Source organism: Leopardus geoffroyi, chromosome B3 (assembly GCF_018350155.1).
Source record: "Leopardus geoffroyi isolate Oge1 chromosome B3, O.geoffroyi_Oge1_pat1.0, whole genome shotgun sequence".
Classification (NCBI taxonomy): domain Eukaryota; kingdom Metazoa; phylum Chordata; class Mammalia; order Carnivora; family Felidae; genus Leopardus; species Leopardus geoffroyi.
In genome coordinates, this window is record NC_059337.1 from 146866242 (window position 1) to 146888729 (window position 22488).

General features: G+C 60.1%; 2 protein-coding genes across 8 annotated transcripts in view; both read left to right on the forward strand.

Moving 5' to 3' along the window:
- Positions 1 to 3083, forward strand: part of PACS2 (phosphofurin acidic cluster sorting protein 2) — a 55964-nt gene extending 52881 nt beyond the window's left edge. For all 7 annotated transcript variants that reach the window (XM_045452200.1, XM_045452199.1, XM_045452196.1 and 4 more), the window contains one exon: positions 135 to 3083. In XM_045452200.1, the coding sequence (XP_045308156.1) occupies positions 135 to 253 (119 nt within the window). In that variant the 3' untranslated portion in view covers positions 254 to 3083. The remainder of the gene's footprint in view (positions 1 to 134) is intronic.
- Positions 2400 to 21717, forward strand: TEX22 (testis expressed 22). The gene is made up of 7 exons (XM_045450849.1): positions 2400 to 2556; positions 3124 to 3706; positions 4192 to 4253; positions 4465 to 4670; positions 16916 to 17044; positions 17232 to 17387; positions 20635 to 21717. Exons 1-7 carry the CDS (start codon positions 2400 to 2402, stop codon positions 20704 to 20706), a joined length of 1365 nt encoding a protein of 454 aa, XP_045306805.1. The 3' UTR covers positions 20707 to 21717.
- Positions 21718 to 22488: the final 771 nt, after the last annotated feature.

Consider the following 22488-nt stretch of genomic DNA (forward strand, 5'->3'; position numbering starts at 1 on the left):
TGGAAGAGCAGGTCCTCGTGGGCAGGGAGAAGCTGGCCACCGCTGGTGGCTGGGAGCCGGGGGTGGGGGGGGGCTCCCCCAGCCCTGTCCTGGGGCGTGCTGGGCAGATGGGTCAGGCGGTCCTGTCCCCACAGTCCTCATCGACGGTGTGGAGTGGAATGACGTCAAGTTCTTCCAGCTGGCGGCCCAGTGGTCCTCCCATGTCAAGCACTTCCCCATCTGCATCTTCGGACACTCCAAGTCCGCCTGCTAGCCCCACCCCGGAGCCCTGGACGGCGCGCGCCAGGAGGGCCCAGCTGCTTTTCTGTTAACATTTCAGTTTACTACGGAGACACTTAAAAACACAAAGAGAAACAGTCTTAAGTATGAATGTGCTCTAAACCTGGAAACTCACGGGGAGGTTCCCCCACCGGGGCCGGGTAACTGCCCTGCTCGATGACCAGATGTGCCGGCGGGGTGGGAGGTCAGGCGGACAGCGCTGAGCTCTGAGAATCACGAAAGGTGTGTTTTGGCCTCAGGACCTCCCGAGCCCCCCCAGCGAGAAGGGTCCTCACCTACACGTCCTGTCCTTCCTGAAAGCCAGGACTGCTTCCTCAGGGAGCTGGGGTCAGGCGGGCAGCGCGCAGATCCACGGGCTGCCTACGGGCCCAGACACGGAGCTGGGTGGCCAGAGGCTGGAGGCCAGACAGCCCAGGCCTGGGCCCAGCCGCCCACCAGGCGGGAGACGCCCCAGCACCGCCCACTTGTGGTTCCCAATAAACTCCAGCCTCGCGGGCAGTGGGGGTTTTCTAGTAGCAGATATTTTTAATGCTTTTAACTACACGTTACAAGGTAGCTGCCAAAGGGACATTGCTCTTCTGACGTCCCAGCGGCCCCCTGGGGCTGGGGCGGAGCCAGCCAGCGCTGTCGCTGTCGCATGTCCTAGCCCCCCCACCAGAGCACCCGCCTCGCCCCCCCCCCCCCCCCCCCCCCCGCCACTCTCCCTCTGGCTGTTCTCGAGCTGTCACTTCTGCTGGTTGCCTCTGCCCCAAGCTCAGCAAGCACAGTGGCCCCGAAGTTGGCCCCAGCCCACTCAGCCGCCTCCTCCCGCCCAGCCCCCTGGGCCCACCTACCGGCTGAGGGGTGTCTGGGCCCACGCCCACTTCTGTGGCCAGCACGAGCTCAGGTAGCACAGCCTGAGCACAGGCGCCAAGCCCACTGGAGCCGTAGGTACCGCTGGGAGTACCCCGAAGAGGCAGGGAGCCCTGGCTTCTCTGCGCCAAGCTCCCTAGAGTGAGGGTCTGGGTCTGGGCCCCACCCTGGTGGTAGCCTTGCCCCCTGCCTTCCCATGCAGCAGGAAAGGGACACCCTGACCTGCAGCCAGAGTCCAGCCCGGTGTCCACAGGAAGAGCCCACCACTTCCCCTCCTTTGGCAGCTGTGGCTCCGGGACCCTGCGGTAGCCCGCCCACGGCGCCATGCAGGCTGTGCTCGGAAAACAGTGCCCGTGGCACAGGCAGGTATGACCCTGGGGGAGTGAGGTGGCCCGCCCTCCTTACCTGTGACCTACCGGCTTCCTTCCTCCCCCAAGGCAGGAAGGGGTCCCTGGGCTAGCTAGGGAACGGGACAGGGCCTGACCTTGTGTGTGGCCCCGCCTCAGGGTTGCCCGCGGGCAGGACCTTCCCCAGGATGGCCTGAACTCCTCCTCTGACAGCACTGGGGACCAGGCTGACCCCTGGCTCAGAAGGACCAGGGTTGGAGGCTGGCCCCTGAGCCCAGCGCCTCAGGCAGCCTGCGCCCGGGCCAGATGTCTGCCAGCAGCCGTCCTCAGAAGCAGGCCCTGGGACCGTGAGCCTCGCTGCTCTCGCTCCCACCGCTGGGCCTCAGGGCCTTGGGTTCCTTAAGGTTCCTTTCCGAAGGTCAAACTCCGCAGGAAGGAGGTACGGGTGAGGCTCCTGACGTAGCTTCTAGCCCCAAAGCTTGCTTTGGAGGAAGGGACCAGAGAGAGCAGTCACATCCACCCTGTCGTGGGACCATCCCCCCCAAATGTGCCTCCCCATCCACTTCCGTAGCTGTGTCCTCGGGCACACGGGAGGGCCCGCAGCGCCCCCACCCTATGCCCCTGGGCCTACAGAGCCCGGCTGCCGTCTGTCCTGTGCCTAAGTGCTATGGGGCTCACCCACCACACCGTCCCCAGGGCCCAGGAGGTCACACAGACAGCCCCAGCCACCGTGACTCTCTCAGAGACCTGTGCCTCGGTTTTCCTATTGGTCACATGCGCCCTGCCTACCTCATGGAGCTGTTCTGAGGACCCACGTGAAAGCACTTTGTCCCTCAAAGGAAGATGACACAGAAGCCAAAGCCATCTGTGACCGAGTCAGTGCAGCTGCAAGCACACGGAGGGCGGTGTGGGGTGCGAGGCATGTGGGTCCTGGGCAGGAGCAGCCGCCAGTCACCACCGGGCAAGGCCAGGTGGGGGCCAGCCACCACCCTCCAGCCTGGCCCACTGCTTCCTCTCTCCTCCCACATCAGCAGCCCCGGGGGGGCATCTCCTCAGGGCTTGCGGGCCAGCATCCTGAGTCAGTGTCGTCGTGGCTGCAGCTCGGGGAGGGTCCCCGGTTGGCACTGTGCTCACTCCCAGACGGGAAGACCTGGCCACTCTCCGGGGTCTGGCCTTTGCCCTGGGGCAGATTCCTCCTTAGGAGACAGGGCCACCTGCTTCTGTGGGCCAGCCGCCTGACCTGAGCTTGTCCCTCACCGCCTTCCCCAGACCCGCCCCCCACGGGTTGAGGGAGACCGCGTCCCCACACGTCACCTGCCTGGCCTTGGTTGCCACCGCCGGGTCCCAACCTGTAGGCCAAGGGGTGCCCCTCTACGTTTCTGCAGACCCCCATCCATCGTCGTGCATTGTTTAGTTTCTAGGATGTACGTGTTGCTAGGGTTTTTGTTTTGTTTTTTTTTCTTTTTAAATGAAACACAGGATTAATGTAAATAACCTTTTTGGGGAATAGATTCTAATCTGTCACGTATGTGACCACGTGGACTATTTTAAGGTGCTGATGCAAAACACTAATAAACCTGGGGAGCAACCCCAGGCCTTCCCACGCCTGCTGTGTGATTCCTCCCGGGCCGCCCGCGCGCCCCAGGCCCCGTCCCGAGGGCCGCCAGGGAGGTGGGGGCGCCGCCTGGGACCCAGGAGGGGACAGAGCCTGTGGTCCGAACGACCGGGGCCCGGGGAGGGCTCCGGCCGAGGAGCCCCGAGCTCCGAGCGGCGCCTCGGACACGCCCCAGGGGCGGAGGAGGGCAGCATCTGCGAGACGAACCCCCCACCGTCCGAGCGGCGCCAGGTCACACTCCAGACAGGCCTGGGAAGAGAAAAGATCCGCCCGCCCCGCGGCGGACCGCGGGGACCAGGGCGCAGGCGCGGCCCGGGGCGGAAGCGGAAGCGGAAGCGGCAGGGCGGAGCCAGCCGCAGCAGAGCTTCCGCTGGGCTCGGCTCCGCCCCCTCGGGGGCTCCCCGAACGACTGTGGGCTCCACCCCTATTCTTTGACGGCCCCCACGCGCGAGGGCGCGCCCTCAGCCTCCCGTCCCCCGCCCCGCAGCGCACCCCATCCCAAGCTCTTGGTGTACCCGACGTCTGCCCGCCTCTGCTCCCGCAGCGAGCCCCACCTCTCCGCCTCCGTCACTCCTTGCGTACCTCACCGCGTGCCCCACCCCAAACCCCCAGAGTACGCACCCCTCCCCGCCTCCCTACCCCCAGCGTACCCCACCCTTCCCCGCCCCCTACACCCAGCGTACCCGGCCCCTCCCCCACCTCGCTACCCCCCACGTGCCCTGCCCTTCTCCGTCCCCTACCCCCAGCGTACCCCACCCTTCCCCGCCCCCTACACCCAGCGTACCCAGCCCCTCCCCCACCTCGCTACCCCCCCCCCCCCCCACGTACCCTACTCCTCCACCAGTGACTGCTGCCTCCCTAATGGTCCCCCCTCCCGACCTTCTACGCTGTGCCTTTCTGACCCTTGCCCTGATTTCCCCCCCCCCACCCTCAGCCCACTCCGTGGTCCCCGCAGAGCCCCTGGAGGGTAGAGGGCCAGCCTTGGGGTGTGGTCCGGGCGGAGTCAAGGTGAGGTCACAGCGGGTGGGAGGAAGGAGTCAGGGAGAGCCGTGGGGCCCTTCGTTCTGCGGTCTCGGTCGTTCCTGGCCTTCTCTGTAGGTCCCCAGAGGTCGGCTGTCGGCTGGGGCACATACCCCACCCCACACTGGGCTGGAGCCAAGGTGGGAAACCTGGGTGCCGGGAGAGGGGACAGGCAGGGCACTGTAGCTACTCCAGCCAGTAGCATGTGGGTGGGGGGAGGGGGGAATGGCAGGAGGAGCTGAGGGACCCAGGTCACCCACTAGCCTGAGGCCTGCCCAGCGCTGTCTGGCTGGTGGTGGGAAGGTGAGCCCAGCAGAGCCTGACGCTTCCTCCACCTGCTTGGGGGCCCAGGGAGCCCGGGAGGTGCAGACAAGCAGGCCGAGGGGCTGGACATGGACAGCCGGAAGCATTTGGCTAACGCCTCGCTGGGGAAGAAGTCGGGGCTGCCGCTGCGCCAAGAGCTCGGGCAGCCCCCTCCCCCTGTGAGTGCGACCACGGCTTGGGGCCAGCCCGGTGCCCAGAGCGGAGGGCGACAGGTACTGCAGACTCAGGACTGGGTAAGCGGGACCCCAGAACTGGCTTTGCAGGTGGGTTGGTCGCAGCGTGCGGTAGAAGGGGCTCCTCAAGCCTCACGGAGGGCCGAATCGCACCTGATGGGAGGCACACAGTGTCCGCTGGGCGGCCACCATACTGTCTGTTTCTGCTGGGCTTGTCGGAGGGGCCTGCCTCAGTCCGCCCCAGCATCGCACCCTGGGCCGAGAGGGCGGCCCCCCGACAGCCACCCTGTGACCAGGCAGGCAGGCAGTCAGCGGGGTTTGTCCCCAAACCGTAACCAAAATGTCACTGGAGCCTCTGCCTGTGATGGCCCCAAACTGGAGGCATCTGTCTGTCCCCGGCCTCATGCCGGGCAAGTGAGCAGCTGCCTGCCAGGTTCCAGGAGCCATGACGGGGGCCAGGGCGCTGCCGCCCCAGCCCCAGGGGGGTGCTTCAGGAGCAGAGGAGCCAGACCCCCCGGAGGTTCTGTGTGGCTGCCTGTGCGCCAGGGTCGGACTCAGCAGGGTGCTTCCCAGGTGTGACCGGCTCGGCAGTGTGGTGAGCGGGAGCCTGTCAGGCTGTGCACTTGGGTCTGTGTGCATGCGCACTTGCTGCGGTCGAAGGTTTACATAAAAAGTTGGCGGGAGAAGGGCAGCGGGCTCCCGGAGCTGCCGCCGTGGCCCCCAACCGAGTGCCTGTGAGGGTCCTGGGGGGCAGGCAGGCAGACCCCCCTGTGTGGGGCTGACTCTCGGGACGGGCTGTCCGGGACTTAAACACACAGACGTGTCACTGTCACAAGGAGGGCGTGACTCAGGAGCCTGCGTCCCAAATAGGCGGTGGGGACTTGGGGGCACACTGGCAGCTCTTGGGCAGAGGCCACCGCTCGAGTGTGAGGTTCAGAGAGGTGGGCGGGCAGGGGCCGAGGGGGCAGCAGGGGAGCGGGAAAGAACCGTCCAGCGGGAGGTGGCCAGGGGAGAGGGAGTTGGGCAGAGGCCAGAAGAGGGCACACATCCATCTCTGCAGACCTCCAGTTTTCTGGTTTGGGGGCACTGCCTCCCACGTTGTCCTGCCGCTGCCCTCCTCTGCTTCAGCCCCGGGGGAACGTCAGCTGCCCACTGTGGTCTTGAGGGGCTACTCTGTGTCGATGTCTTGCCGGGTGTCCCTTCTCTTTGTTCCCCCCCCAGTGTGGAGTGCTCTTCCTCCAGACCTTCCCAGGCCAGCCTCCCAGGGAGCCTCCCGCCTGGCAGACGTCAGTCAGCCTCAGCACTCCTCTCGTCCCTGTGTCATCCCCTCCCGAGCCCCACAGAACCGCCTTCATCCGCAGGGGTCAGCACGGTCCCCGTCGCCCCACATGGTAATGACATGCCCACAAGAGGTCATTGACCTCAAGTTGGGACCGAGGTCTAACGAGACTTCCCCTGATGGACGGTCTGCCGCCACCCAGCCTCTCCCCGAGGGCTGGGCCGGCTGACGCACGCCTGCTTCCCAACAATCTCGCTGAAATGACCACCGAACAGAACAGGATGGGAGGGCTGGCCGACAGGAGTCACCTTGTGGTGGCAGATCACAGCGTGGGCAGAGAAAGAGGGCCCGCTTCGGGCTGTGAGATGGGAGGCAGCAGAAAAAGGTCGCTGCCCCAGCCCCCGAGCCCTAGTCCACGTGTGCCCTGTGAAATAGAAGTAATGGCCAAGGGTACTGTACATTTGAAGAAAACCTCTATCCCGCAGAAGGGCAGGACAGCTAGGGGAAAAAGGACCCAGAAGAGCCCCAGCAGTAGCTGTGTCACCATCCTCACGGTGACCTGTGCCATCTTGGAAGAATTAGTCCTGCAGCCAAACGAGAGGGACGTGAACGCGGCCGAGGTGACACCAGCACCAGGGGCGACGTGTGGTTGTGCCTGTTCGGTGCGGGAGAACGGACTGGGGCCCAGGCAAGCGGAGAGGACACACACAGCTGTGTGCAGAGCCCGCGTGCTTAGCGACAGGCTGTAGGAGATGAACGAGTGGAAAAGGAATACGCTGAACAGGAAACAGGCGAACCTGTTGGAGAGAAGCTTTAAAGCGCCCCAAAGCATCACCGAGAAACTGACAGCAGGGAGACACCAGCACTGAGAGGCCTCCGTAGAGGTTTCACACTTCAGCACCATCAGCGATAAGCGTGCTAAATGTTTGGGGTGCTGGCTGGCTCAGTCAGTGGAGCGTGCAAGTTTTCATCTTGGGGTTGTGAGTTCGAGCCCTGGGTTGGGTGTAGAGATTACTGAAACGGATAAACTGAAATAATGCTAAATTTTTGCCTGCTCTTTCTCGGTACGTCAAACTGGTCGAATGGAAAAATAAGCAAGAGTAGGTTCAGCCCTAGCAGACGTGAAATCATACTGCAGAGCGTTGGTTATCAAAGCAGTGGAGTCCTGGCGTGTGATGCATGGTTATCAGAACCAACTAGAAAGTCTGGAAATTGACTCAAATGCCCACAGACACCTAGTGTAGGGTTAAGATGGTGTCTCAAATCGGTGGGGGAGATGGGCTTTACGGTGAATCACGCTTGGCAGTGGCGTAGCTCTCCAGAGACGGACAGTTGTAGCCACGCCTCATCCAACACCAGGGGCGTAGGATGGCCTTTCTAACCTAGCCTCAAAGTCCCGGAGCCGTGAAAGAAACAACGGTTACACGTGACCACATGTGGAAGACCGACAAAGCTGAGGGGAGTAAAATGCACGCCAGGAACAAAGGCAGAGATGGCTGATCGATGCGCCATGACACTCGATGAGAAAGGGTGGGGGTGGTCTTGTCCTCGCTCGGCACCAGGAACGCTGAGTTTACACAAGTGAAAGCATGAACCCAGACTGTCGCCTAACACCACATGCAAAAGTTAACTCAGAGTGGATTACACACCTACAACCGCAAAACTCCTAGGAGAAGACGGGAAAGCTTCATGTTGGACTTGGCAGTGATTTCTTGGATGCCAGCAGCTCCGGCAACAAAAGTAAAAATAGCTGAATTAGGCGTCATCAAAATTAAAACCTTTTGGTCATCAGAGGACACGGAAAAGTCAACCTGTGGAATGGGAGAACATTTGCAAAGCACACATCTGATAAAGGATGAACATCTAGAACGTCCAGAATGCGTAATGAGCTGCTGAAACTCTAAACAGAACAGCAACCTGAGGCAAAAATGGGCAAAGGGCCTGGACATTTCTCCAAAGTTATACCGATGGTCAAGAAAGATGTAAAAAGCGCCCAACATCATCAGCCCTGGGCCGGCAGTGGAAAGGAAAACCACAGCACACAGCTCGTCACGCCCGCGAGGGTGGCTACCGCCAGAAGAAAAGAAAGGAGTACTGGCGAGGTTGTGGGGAGACCGGAGCCCTGTGCATGCTGGTGGGAGTGTGGAGTGGCGCGGCCACCGTGGAAGCAGTGTGGAGTCCCTCACGAGACGAGGCACAGAACTACCCTGGAATCCAGCAAGCCCCGCTCTGGGCACGAATCCAAAAGAACCGAAAAGCAGGGACTCTAGCACACCCGTGTTCGCGGCGGCGTGATTCACACTTGCCACGAGGCGGAAGCAGCCTGGGTGTCCGTCCACGGGTGCATGCGAGGTGTACTACCACGGAATGTTGCTCAGCCAGATGTTACCGTGCGGACGAACCAGCAAGACGTTATGCTTCGGACACGGGAGGACAGACACCGCGTGATCCACATGTTTGAGGTCCCTAGAGTGGTCAGACTCCCGGAGACAGAAAATAGGATGGGGGTGGGGAGTGAGTGGCGACGGACGGTGCTGGTGGGCTGAATGTGCTTCATGACGCTGCACCGTGCGCCGTAAATGATGACGTTTGTGTGTCATTTACCACACAGAAGAAGAAAACGTAGACAGTCAGGAAGCAAGGGGAGCACAGGCAGCTGCTCAAGGCCCCGGCAGGAAGTGCTGGTGAGCAACGTGCAAGTAACCAGCAGGCGGGCGGGCGCTCGAGAGCAGCGTGAGCCTGATGGAAGTTCTGGAAGGTCTGGAGAGAGACGGAGCGAGGCTGCCTGGATCTTGGAGCCCCACCAGCTGCCCCTGCGGGGCTGGGGCCAGTCTGCACTGGACACTGAGGTCAGGAGATAACAGGAGCTGTCCCCAGGCCCTTCCTGCCCTGACTCCCAGCAGCTGGCAGAGGCACCAGGGGCGAGGCCCGAGGGACAGAGGCCAGACGGCAGCAACCTGCTCGGAAACCCAGTTGTCAGAACAGAGGGCTTCTTGCAGAGACGGGGGCTCCAGAGGCCAGAAAGAAAGGGAAAGGTTGGGGTGTCGGGCTCGTCGGTCAAGCATCCAGCTCTGACACGCACACAGCAGAGAATTGCCTTTTCCTCCCGTTGGACTTTAGGGAGTCAACAAGTAACAGCGCCCTCATCCCTGCTGAAGCCCTGACACAGGGCAAGAGTGGTGCTTGAGAAGGAGACGCCCCTGGGTCGGAGCCCCAGAGCGGCGGGAGCAGCCCAGGAGGAAAGCGGGAGGCAGCAGGTGACCAAGAGCTGACAGATGTCACGGTCACCTCTCTGCTGACGCCATGCCCGGCAGGCCGTGCCCCTTCTGCCGAGCTGCAAGCAACAGCTGGCGAGGACTCCGAGGCAAGAGGGCCAGGCGGTTCGGGGAGCAGAAAGCTTCCAAAGTGTTCACGTGAAACCCTGGGATCTGGAAGAGAGACACTCCCTTCCGTATGACTTGGAAAGGGTTCTGTTTTTTTTTGTTTTTTTTTTTTTTAATTTTTTTTTTTTAACGTGTGTTTGTTTTTGAGACAGAGGGAGACACAGCATGAACGGGGGAGGGGCAGAGAGAGAGGGAGACACAGAATCGGAAGCAGGCTCCAGGCTCCGAGCCATCAGCCCAGAGCCCGACGCGGGGCTCGAACTCGCGGACCGCGAGATCGTGAACTGAGCTGAAGTCGGACACTTAACCGACTGAGCCACCCCGGCGCCCCAAGGATTCTGTTTTTTTAAAAATACACTTTCAGCAAATCATACAGAGCTCTTAATAAATAAACAACAGAATTGAAATGTGCGGCAGAAGGGTTGGAATATGAAATGGAGGAAATCGCCTGGAAAATCAGAGAGAGAGGTAGGAAGTGGGAGAGGAGAGGAGAAGCCGAGGAGCCTTCCAGAAAGACCCGCATGCGGCTGAAAGAGAGTGAGGGCGGCGGCGGCGGAAAGGCCGGGCCTGCGGCGCAGTGCTCGCGGGAAGGGCAGTTAGCGGTGAAACCTCACAGCGTTATTAAGCAAAGGTGAAAGCTGATCATCTGAATTTGCGTCACCCGAATTAACTCTTAAAAACCTGAAGACGGCAAAGAGAATTCTAAAGTTGTCCCAGAAATGCCCTACATGAAGAGCGTAAGGGTGGGCAGTCCCAGCGATTAGGAAATGAGCTCTCCCCGGCGGGGAGGTTGAAAGCGTAGAAGCCACTTGTGCGTACAGAGCAGGCTGCACCCTGACGCCAGTGCCGCGGGAGAGCAGGGCTGGGACTAGGGCAGGCGGGAGTGATGGGCCCATCCGACTGTGGCGCAGGTGGAGAGCGCCTGAATGCGGGGTAGGTAAAGCCAGCAGCATCGGAGAGACCAGCCTTCGCGACCGTGATGCCTCCCAGGCTTCCACCCTCCAGGAGACCAGGGACTTTGTGTCCTCACAGCCCTGCGCCCAGTGCCTAGGATGGTGTGGGGGGAGGGGGCCGGCAGAGTAGGTGCAAGATGACTACGTATCGAGTAAATACAGTTGTGTATGTACCAAAAATACCGTCCCCCAAGGACAAAGGAATTTAGAAACCCATTTGGTAAAATGGTCTACGTTAACCGAGAAGGAAGACCGTGTGATTACTTCAGTAGATACTGAAAAACAAATTCCAGTACCTTTTCTTTAAAACAAAACAAAGGGGCGCCTGGGTGGCGCAGTCAGTTAAGCGTCCGACTTCAGCCAGGTCACGATCCCGCGGTCCGTGAGTTCGAGCCCCGCGTCGGGCTCTGGGCTGATGGCTCGGAGCCTGGAGCCTGTTTCCGATTCTGTGTCTCCCTCTCTCTCTGCCCCTCCCCCGTTCATGCTCTGTCTCTCTCTGTCCCAAAAATAAATAAAAAACGTTGGAAAAAAAATTTTAAAACAAATATGACAATTAAAAACAATTTTGTAAAATTGCAGTGTAATGAGTATGCGGGGAAAAGCTGCTGATTCTTAGTAAGGTAGGGAGAGGTGGATAGGTCTATAACCCGCTAAAGCACGGCTATCAAGAGCCCTGAGTGGTCTTCACCAGAAGTGTTTCTCACAGGCGCGGGCAGCAGGCAGGAACGCAGGGCGTCACCATGACGATGGACACACCGGGAACCCGGCCCGTATGGAAGTCAGGCAAACGAAAGCCATAAATACCTGAGAAGAAAAGATGAAACGGTCACTCTTGCAGCTAATCCATCGTCTATCTAGGGAATCCGTGCCAGCCCCTTAAGAGAAAAGGCCACTGGTAAGAGAGGAAGCGTGGATACATGATCTCCGTCGAAAACTTCATGGTTTTCCCACATACTAAAGATAACCAGCCGGAAAATGTAAGTGGGGAAAAGGATGCATTCCCTTTAACAACAGAAACTGCAAAGTCCCTGAGAATGAGTCTGTTCTTGGGATGAATCCTGTGGCACGAGACTGAGTGGCACAGAGGATACCTAACGGGAAGCTTTACCACCTTATTTGATGGGAAGAGTTCGTGTTTTGAACCTGCCACGTTCCCCCAAAGTAACTAACTCAGTGCAATACTATTAAAAAAAAACAAAAAGCTTTCCATGAATCTTGAAAATTTTACCCTAAACGTACCTATGTTTCCACTCACGTTTTAGTTACCTGTTGCTGTGTAACGAGTGCCCCTAAGACTTAGCAGCTTAAAACAACAATAAACATGTTTGTCCCAGTTTCTATAGGTCAGGGACTTGGGAACTGCTTAGCTGGGTGGCTTTGGCTCTGGTTACAGGCAAGACGTCAGAGCCATCGTCATCTGAAAGTTGAATAAGCCTGGAGAACCCACTTCCCCGGTGGCTCATTCGCACGGCTGGTGAGTCAGTGCTGGCCGTGGGCAGGAGGTCTCAGCTCCTCACCATGCGCCCTCTTCCTGGGGCTGCTCGAGTCCTCGTGTGCCGAGGCTGGCTTCCCCCAGAGTGGATGGTTCAGGAGAGAACAAGGAGGAAGCTTCAGCGTCTTGGGACTGCCTCGGACTCACACTCCATCGTGTCTACAACTTCCTAGTGGATTCAAGGTCACCACTACGTAACGTGGCAGGGAGGACACAGGGCCTGAGCACCAGGGGCACCAATCTCTGGATGCCACCGTGGAGGCTGGCTAACACGGGCAGTCTAACGGAGTCACGTGCCCAGCAAACCAAGAGCAGGAGGAATGAGGGGAGTCTATAGCAAGAGCCGCCATAGTGCGGCTGCAGGGCACCAGGGGCAAAGATCAGATGTCAGGAACAATCAAAGAGGAGACAGAGTCTGGAAGGGCGTGACAGCCTGGCATTAACAATATAGAAGCTTGACTCGGCGGAGCACATAACCGTCAATCTGGAATTTCGTGCCCAGCAAGAGTAATCTTTTAAGAAGAGGGCAAAATAAATAAATAAAAGGGTAGGCAAAATAGGAGAAAACAAATTTGCCCCAGCAGGACCTCACCCCGGTTGTGAAGAACAGAGCTCACAGAGCGGGAAGGTGATCTCAGACGGGAGGGGGGTGCCAAGAAGGAAGAGACTCGGGGTGGGCGGATGTGCGCCCATGATGGCGCGAGCGTCAGGACGGCATCTGCAAGTGGCGCTGGTGTCCCCCCCGATGGGCCCCTCCGTGAGCTTAGAGTTCGGCGAGTTTGCGTGTGGGCGGTGAGTACACCGAGGGAGGGACAAGACAAAGCACGAGGTCCCACAGCAGGTGTAATCGCCCATGTCGGTCCGGTCGATGGACGCACGGAGACCAGACGCCCCACTCACAAGGCGGCCGTTGTCAGATGGATTAAAAACAACCCGGTCCCTCGATGTGCTCACGAATGTGCAGGGAGAGAAACGTGGGAACGTTCCAACCAAGTGGGATGGGGACCTCCCACGCACAGTCTCCCATCTGTTCGCGGCCTGCTTTGGTGCCAAACTGCCTTTCGGCCTGGAGTTAGAGCGGGTGGGTGCCTCTCCACGTGGCAGCAGGGTGACCCGGCAGACATGCTCGTGAGTGAAGGAAGCAAGTGGCGCCGTATGTGTGCAGCGTGGCTTCCTTTATTCAGGGTTCAGAAATGTGCATACATCACTGCATAGTAAAGATACTATTTGAAAAAATAAAGATGTTTTTTTGCAAATTTGCTTGGAAAAGAAACCAGACACGAATTTTGAAACAGAAGAGCAGGCAACGCTTGTCTGCTCTAAGCTCCAGCAATTAAAATTGTACGGCGTTGGGACAGACAGACCGCGCAAGTGGTCCACGATCCAGTGCCAATAGTCTGGAAACGGGCCCCTGTGTAAGTCTGGGGATTTGATCTGTGCTTCGCACGGATCGCAGAACAGTGAGGAAACAGACTTTCCCACGAATGGTGTCGGGGCAACTGGCTGCCCGTTGAGGAGATCATAAGGTAGACTCCTCATGTGTCCTCAAACGCACACCAAGTGTTAGGACCAAACCACGGATGTGCCAGGAGGGTGTGTGAGAGCGTTGTCAGAATCTCACGGAGGGGCGCCTGGGTGGCTCAGTCGGTTGGGTATCTGACTTTAGCTCAGGTCGTGATCTTAAGGATCACGTGAGTTCGAGCCCCACGTCGGGCTCTGTGCTCACAGCTCAGAGCCTGGAGCCTGCTTCGGATTCTGTGTTCCCTCTTTCTCTGCCCCTCCCCAGCTCGCTCTCTCTCTCTCTCTCTCTCCCTCTCTGTCTCAAAAGTAAATAAACGTTAAACATTAAAAAAAAAAAAAAAAAAAAAAGAATTCTCAGTGGGAAATTCCTCCCTGGGGCCACGCACAGAACCCACGAGGGGAAATGCTGACAAATCTGACTGCAGTTCTCCAAGGCTTCAGAGACACACATTCTAAGACGTCTGGAAGGAATGCCTGTGGCACGTATGACGTTCCCAACCAGAGTCCACAGAGAGGCGCTTCACAGCAGCAGGAGAGCCGTGTCCAGAACTGGGTAGGAGAGCGTCTGAAGTACGTGGACTTACAGCTCGTGGCAGGAGGAGATGGGCCGACATGACGGGGACCGTGCCTGGGGCCGGGGGGACTCACGTCGCTCTGTCCTGCTGGGTTTTCAGAAAGCCAGCTGGTGATAATTGTCCCCTGTGGACTTATTCATTAATCTTTGCTCCTTCTGCCTTTAACTTGCAGTGAATTTCTCTTGTTGTTCTTTTCCTAGCTTCTTGAATTTCCTGCTTTGCAATCTGGTCTGTGGCTTTTTTTTTTTTTCTAACTTTCCAGCATTTAAAACTTCATCTTCACAGGACAGGAGTGCACCCTGGATCCTCGCTCGTTTCTAAGTGAGTCGGCATATAGTACGGATTTTCCTTTTCATGCGCGTGGATGACAAGGGTGTTTTGGAAAGCCCACGCCAATATGCCTCTGCCATTAATTGTTAATTGCGTTGTGTGGCTTTGCGCTCGCCTACTGTGACCCGTACGAGTCCCGTGCTGGCGCATCTGCTTTGTCGGTGGCCTGAAACCAGGCTGATGTGTGCGGTGCTCCACTTGTCGGGTGAGAGCGTGCGTGGTTCTCCGTGGGTCAAAGTCACGCGCGCGTGTTCCGTGACTATTAGATCACTCATCTTAATTACCGAAGTCTTTATTTTTAAGATTTTGTGCTACTTTTATTAATGCGCACGCACGCGTAATTTGGAACAAGAGCCCTGCCCCGGCCCTTGGGGTCGCAAGTGGCACTGCCCTGCACCCACTCTTCCAGCTCTCGTGGCTGCTCCCACAGTTTTAACGAGCATGCGGGCACTGCTGCTTCTCGCTTCCTCACTCTCTGATGCTGTTGCCTCCTAGAGACTGAGGGTACGGCACCGCCCTCCCCGCCCCCACTGTGTGGTTTCAGGCTTTTTCCCTAAATCCGCTTGCAGTGTGTGCTGTCCAGTGACTACGTGGACTTCACCCACGTAGCACGTCCACTGAGCACAGAGCACCATGACCAGCACGTACACACACACACACACACACACACACACACAGTGCTTCGTTTCTCCCTGGAGTTCATCGTGGCACACACCCCCCTCATCTGCTACGCACAGGTTATTAATCCTTTCCCGAAATTCCCCCAACGCTGGATACTTCCCACAAATACCCTGACACATCAGGCAGGGCCCCTCAGGGTGGCTGCGTAGTGCTGTCTCCCTCTGTCCCTCCCAGTGCTACCCATGACCTGAGAATCGGCCTCCCTGAATTGTGATTCCAGGATTGGGGATCCTGTCCTCACTATGCACACTCTCCTTGGGGACCCCAGCCACATCCAGAAGCTGCTGTGCCTGTGCTAATGAAGCTCACTCCTCCTCAGAGCCCCAGGCATGTGGACAACTGCCCGTGGCCGCTCCGGAGTCCCACAGGCTGCGCTTGGGGGGACGTCCGGAGGCCAGCTCTGTTCCCAGGGGAGGCTGCTCGTCTGGGGCGCCCCGCCAGCCCCTCCTCCGCAGGACCCCTGTTCCTGGGCCCTCAGACTCCCCACTCACTGGTTTGCTCCCTTGTTTCGGTGGACTGCCTCATCTAACAGCTGCCCAGAAGGGTCCAGAAGACGTTTGAGTCCTCGACTATAAAGTTGTTAAACTGTCTTTATTCTGCCTCCACACTTGCATGGCATTTCTCAGTGGGAAATCCTCCTTTCAGGATCTGTGAGGCATTGTCGTATTGCCTCTAAACTCTAGTGTTGCTGCCCAATGCCCTAGACGGTGCGGACCTCAGGTCCTTTGTATGTGCCCTGCCTTTCAGTCTCTGCGACTTTCTGAGCTCTTCCTCCACCGCCACTGTTCTGATGGCACAGCTCTACCCCTGGTGCAGGTCGGTCTCCTCTCGTCCTGTGTGAGCCCTTCCAGCCTGGAGCCCCGTTCCTCTCGACTCTGGAAGTGCGTGCGTGCACCCATTCTTGTGGCACTCTCCTCCCGAACCTTTGATTCACTGGATGTTGGCCTACACGGATGATCTAGTTTCCTCGTGATTTGTTACCTAGTTATGATCTCTTCGTTTTTGTTTTTTTAATCTTTTTTCTCTTTTAAGTGTATTTATTTTGAGAGAGAAAGAGAGCGTGCACACATGCACGTGTGTGCAGAGAAGGGGCAGAGAGGGAGAGAGAGAATCCCAAGCAGACTCCCACTGTCAGCACAGAGCTCGACTTGGGACTCCATCCCACGAACTGTGAGATCGTGACCTGAGCCCAAACCAAGAGTTGGACGCTTAACCGACTGAGCCCCCAGGTGCCGGGTTTTTGGCGTCTTGCCAGTCCTGATTATCAGTCACATTTGCCATAACGACGCTCTGTAACGATTTCCTTGATCCACAGCGCGAACCCTCGCTCTCCACTCGGGGGTCTGAGGTCAGCAGGACCTGTGTGTCCTCTGCTTGCCTCCCAGTGTCAGGGGTCCCCCTGGGGGCGCCGCGCTCACAGCCAGTGGTGGGGACCCAAGGGGCGCCCTGGAGCACACAGGCATCCTCAGAGCAGGTGCTCTGCTGCGGACCTGCCCCCCCCCCCCCATCCTGGGGCAGCAGACCCTAGCAGGAACCGCCAAAGTGCTGTGGCCACAGGGAGGGAGGGGCAGCACCACCTGTCTGAGCCACCCACATTTGCGCTGAGCTCCGCTTGCTGTCTGAGTGGTTCTTTCCCACACTCCGTCTTCCTTTTCCAGAACAAGGTGGGGGGGGGGCTCTTTCCTGTCCCCCAGTCTCCTTATGATCACTCCAGAGGGACTTGAGACGCAGCGGCCCACCTGTGGGTGCCATCTCTCCTGAGGCTCCCGCGGGCCAGCTCGGGAGGCCCCCCCCCCCCCCCCCCCGCCTCCCACCTCCAGGCACCAGTGGGGAGGGCCGGGGCCTTGGCTGTGCGGACTTCGCGGTCCAGGGGCCGACCCTCGAGCAGGAAAGCAGGCAGGTGGTGGGGCCGGGGCCCCAGGCGCAGAGCCGCCGTGGGCCACGGGGCCTGAGGCCGCAGCGCGGACACCCGGAGGCTGAGCCCGAGCCCGGGGAGGAGAGAGCAGACTGCACCTCGGCGCGCGAGGTGAGGGGCAGAGGGTCAGCGGCCCGCAGGTGTGGCCCGCGCCCACCGCCTCCGTGTCCCCGCAGGTGTGCCAGCCGGCCGAGAGCGGGCGCCCGAGCCACCGCTGGAGCGTCAGCATCGACGAGCGCCGGCGACTGGCCGTGCAGGGCGGCCGGGAGAGGCCGGGGACCGCCGGGCCCCCCTCCCACTCCAGGGTGTGCGGGGGGAGGGGGGCGCGGGGCGGCGGCGGCGGCGGGGCGGGGGGACGGGAGGGGGCGGGAGGCGCGGGGCGGCGGTGGGGAGGGGACTGCAGGGGGCGGGCGGCGCGGGGCGGAGACAGCCCTTGCCCGGCGACTCCTCTCCCCGGCTCGCCCCGCCCCCTGACCCCGCGGTTGCCCTCAGGACCTCTCGCGGCTCGTGGCCCAGCTGGTGTCCGAGGACGTGGACAAGGACGTGCTCCTCCCCCACGCTCCGAGGCCCTCCGAGGCCGCCAACGCCTTCCAAGCCTTCCTGGCCCCGAGCGCGCCCTTCTGGCAGACCGTGACTTTGGAGGCGCAGGTCTCGAGGTCCCCGCCCTCCTAAGAGCCCAGTGTCTGTCTTTCAGCGCCTTTCCTGGGGGGCACGGGGAGGGGGGCACCAGGGGCTCACGCGTCTTCAGATGGGAGAACAGGTCCTCCTGGACCCTCTGGCTGCCCGAGGCCTTGGAGGCCATCTGTGGGAGGGGTGCCTGGCCCCAGCCCAGCCTCCAGGAGGCCACGGGGAGGGGCCTGGGGGACAGGGCAGGGTGGGGCCTTCCAGGATAGCCCCCCACACCTCCCTGGGGTCAAGCAGCTGCGAGTGGCTCCAGGGCAGGGGGGGTTGGGACTCGGAGTGGGGCATGTTGCCCTCACAGGCCCCACGTACAGAGCCTGGTCATGACCAAGTCCTCTGCCCAGCCCTGTCCTCCAGGAGGGTGGCATTTAATGTCATGAGCTGCTGGGTACTGATGCCACCCAGTTTGGGGACACCAGGTCTTATGTTGGGCCCCGTTCCCCCGGAAGGCCCAAAGGGGCACACGTAACCCTGGGGGAGCAGAACACGGACAGGGTGCTGAACACAGAGGGAGGCTTCCTGGAGGAGGTGGTGCCTCCCCACCTCCATACAGTGCTTGGTGGGCAGAGGGCCCGGGGTGACCATGGAGAGCTGGCCCTGGACCCACTGTGGTCCATGGTGTCTGCTTCTGGAGGTTGGGGGGGGGGGGTGGGGAGTCCTGAGCCGGGGTGACGAGGCAGAACCACATTCGGAGAGATCAAGCTGGAGAGGGCAGGAAGGAGGGAAGTGACCGCAGGCTCCCAGCCCTCGGGGGCACTGGACAGACAAGAGTGGGTGGCGGGCACCATCCCCTGGATTTGGTGATGGACTCTCGGGCTGACCGGGCTTCTGTGTGGGGGCAGCTGGGGGGAGGGAACTGTGGACAAGATGAGGCGAAGGACCCCAGGCCTGGGCTCTGCACACACCGGCCTCCCTCCCAGAGCGTCCTGCCCCGATGCTGCTGCCCCACAGGACCCTGGGGTGAGGTCTAGGCAGGGCCTGGGGGACATCGTGATCCCCTCCCCCTCCTCGCTAGGGACCTCCGATGACGTAGTGGGGGGTGGGTGTCAGGCGCCAGGCTCCATGCTGGGCAGGAAGACCCCCCCACCCCCACCAGTGCTCACGGTCCAGAGTGGGAGCTAAAGTGTCAACAGCTAGGACAGAGTGACACGTACTTTGATGTTCTTTGTCGCCCAGTGACTTTAAAGGACTCCCATGTTGTCACTAGAGAGCCAGCGGTTCACTGGGCTGAGCTACCAGTTCTGGTCTTGCCTGGGGAGCCTCTCAAGGCTGCAGTCAGCGGGTGGTGGGTCCAGGATGCTGGAAGAGCCAGGCCTTTGCCTTCCAGGCGGCGTCAGGGCCTCTCCCCTGCATGAGGTCTCCCCAGCTGGGAGCCAGGCACCCCCCACTCCCCACCACAGCGGCGGAGCAGAGAGGTTGGGCGGCGGGGCAGGTGGGGACCTTCCCCAGGAGAGCGGGGCCCAGGACAGGGGTCACTCACCACCTGCAGACGGTCTTGCTGTCACTGGGACCGTTGGTTCCTACGGCCGCCCTAACAGACGGCCACAGACTTCACGTCCTCAAGCAGACGCAGGGACCGTGAGGTCTGCAGAGGCCAAAGCAGATCTCAGCCTGGGTGCGGGCAGGGCTGCCTTCCCTTCCGGAGGTCTTGGAGAGAATCTGTCTGGCCTTTTGCAGCTTCTAGAAGCTGCCTGCAACCCTCGGCCTGTGGCCCTTTCCCCCACCTTCAAAGCCAGCAGCATAGAGTCCCTCTGTCCCTGCCGCACGTCTTCTCGCGGGGGCTTCTACGTCTTCCAACTTCAGGCCCCCGTGCTGATGTCGGCCCCCTGGTCCTGCGGCTACTCTGAAGTCCTGCCTTGGCAGTCCCAGCCCCCCCTCCACCACCCCGCTCCGTGGAACCTGGCATATGCAGGTTCAAGGCGAGGACGCGGACAGGCACGCGCGCTGGTTCAGGGTGAGGACGCGGGCATCTTTTGGGGGGCGCTCTGCTTTGCGCAGGCGGCCCTGGCATCGAGTGGGCAGAACCGGAGTGCTGTTTCAATCCCGCAGAGCACAGAACCCCCCTGCAACCAAGAATGACGGGGCCCCAGGTGTCCACAGTGCCCCGGCCGAGCGTCCCGGGGAGGCAGGGGGGTCCATCCAGCAGATGGTGCATGGCAGTAGGATGAGCGGGGAGGGAGAGTCCTGGGGGGCATCCGTCTGGTGAGGGCATCCCCCGGGCCCCCCTGAGGGACACCGCAGTGCTCCCCACCGTACGTCCACTCTTCCCGGCTCCTTCCCTTCCTTTCAGCCAGGCGGGTGTCTCTTCCGGCTCCGGTAGCGACAACGCGTCCCTCCCAGGACTCACGGGGAACCCCCAGGTGGTGGGCCATCAGGGAACACCTCTGAGTTAGGGAAGACCTTTGGAGACATCGCTGGGCTGAGGGCATTGGGGAGCTCTGGCAGCAGGGGGGACAGCGTCCCACACGCGGGCTTGCCCGTGCTGACCGCATGGTGTCCTAGCACCTGTCTGTGCTCACGAGGCAGGCCAGCTTGGGACAGAGAGCAGAGGCCGCTGTGGACGTGCCAGGTGGGAAGGGGGGGAGCGTGCAGCGCCCCAGAACTGCTGTGTGCCTGGGACGTGTTGTTCGTGTCCTCCCAGGGCCAGCATTGCCCCTGCTGAGAAAAGGGACTTCGTTGGCTTTGCAAGAGCACGTGTGTTCACTGTTGAACAACCTGAGGATAAAGTTTTAAAATCTCACCCACAATTTCATCAAGACAAGGCCACCGATGTCAGGTGAAGGTCACCCGGGGGTTTCTAGAGGCCTAGGCAGAGGGCAGAGGGCACGTGGGAATAAAGTAGAGAGCTCCCCCTTGAAGGTTAAAAAAAAAATTAATTTAAAGGGAAAACATGAGTGCTGAATTAGATGCGTCTTCACCCCAAGTTTAAAAGCTTCTCCTAAGTTTATTTTTAGAAATTGCAAAAATCAAGAGCTACTGTCACGTGGCTTTGGCAGCGGGCTCCCCTCAGACAGCGCTGGCTGATGTCTGACTTCCAGGGCTGCGGAGCGGGCCCTGCCCCCACTGGGGGCTGGCGGGGGTCTCAGGTCTACACCGGCCTGAGCTCACCACCCCCACATGGCCACTCAGGCTTTGTTTGGGTTCTGTCCTCATTGACTGCATTTAAGGTCTGGGTTTATGTGTCTGAAGATCTTTATTTCTTGGATTCTTCTAGGTTTACAGAGGTTTTCCTGAGGCCCTTAGACCCACACCAGAGCTGGCCGGGGACCCTTCCTGTCTTGGGTGACACCATCTTTCCCTCAGGGCTGGGTCTTCCCGCTCTGAGTGTCACTGCAGAAGTGAGGGTCAACCTGGCTTTCTGTCCACGTCTGCTGTGTCTGCGATCTGTGCGTCCCGATAAACAGTTCTACTGACCCCTGACAGCCGGGTTCAGGTGCGGTAGGCCTCAGTGCAGATCCTGCCAAGCACGGCCTGCAGGCCCCTTGTCACTCCCGGACACCGATCTCTGCGCCCCCTCCGAGCCCTCTGCCACTGGAGCCTCTGCATCTTCTTAGCCCCCACCGGGTGCCACCGCCAGGGGTCCCCCGAAGAAAGGTCACTCCGAGCCCTCCAGTGGCGAAGCCCGCGCCCCGTGGGCCCTGAGGGGTGCCGCACCTGCGCAGGGCTGAGGGTCCCTCCTTCCCAACGTCCTGACCTCTCTCAACAATTGTCCCCCCACCCTCTTCAGGACACGTGACCTCATCGTGTATTATCATCCCTGCCTTCCTCCCCACTGGGCTGCGTGCTCCCCGAGGGCAGAGATCGTGTCTCCTTACCCCCTGCCCCCCCGCCCGTCTAAACTGTGGCACCAAGCAGACGTTCCCCAAGTAACGGTCGAACAGATTCTTGTTTCCGTTGCTTTGTCTTGCCCGCAGATGGTCTCCAGCCTCTGCCCCATCGGTAATCTGACGTCGTGCCCCGTGCTGCTTCAGACTTATTCCAGAATGCTGTGATTGTGAGGAAGCGAGTTTCCTCGGCTGTTAATCTTGCTTCCAGTCTGCTGTTTTGTCATCCACTACTCGGGCTTCTGATTAGTGATCGCACGTTCCTCTTGTGTTCGTTCGTGACTGGTGGCACTCCTGGGGAGTCGTCTTCTGCTTCAGGAGCATTCTCTACGGGGTTTGCGCTGGCCCCTCGCCTCCTCCCTCCCTCTTCCAGCTTCTCTGTTGTTGGACGTGTGGACTTTGCCGCACAGAACATCCCTGTGAATGTCTGTTTGCACTGCTAACTAATGGATGAATTCATAGAATTTCTGCAATTGACATTGAATTTCTGCACTTTACCCGGGCTCTGTCGACCGCCTCAGGGCTGGTTTAGGGCAGGGCGCTGGATGTTAGTCTGGAAAGGGGAGAAAGCCACGTGGAAGCTGGCAGGGGCTCGGTGGTGTCTCCTGAGGTCTTCTTCAATGCCACTCCGCTCTGTGAGGGGCGTATCCTTACCTTTTGTGGGGAAGCTCAGGATCCGGACGGCTTCCCTGAGATGCTGGCCTCTGGTGGCCCTGCCTCCCACGCGAGGGCCCTGCCCGCCCATCCCCAGCTGCGCCTCCCCACCCCTGTCCCCTTGCAGGGAGGTCAGCGTCTGCCTTCCCAGCTGGGGCAGGGCCTCGGTGCTCAGGATGAAGCCCTTCCCGTGTCTGGGACCAAGGCACAGGCAGGCACTTTACAAGACACGATGGACGTTTTGGGCTCTCTCCACCCCCAGTGGCCAGCTGGGCACTTTTTGGTAGTTGTGACTTTTTGGCCAACTTGTTCCGTATTGGAAGATTTCACGACGCGGCTTCGCCGTCCAGATGAGGAGGTTCAGGCTAGGGCGTCGGGAAGGGGGCCTATGGTGGGGGAGGGACGCCGCTCCACGACCACCTCCCCGGTCCCGTTTGGGGAAACCACCTCAGCGTGTTTGCCCCGAGTCCTGCACCTGAACTCCTCCTTCCCCCCTCCTCCAGCTACCATAACCCCCCTGCCCCTCGGCTGCCCTCCTGGCTAACTTCCTCAGAGAGTGAGTGGGCATTTCCTCTTCTGGAGCCCTGGGC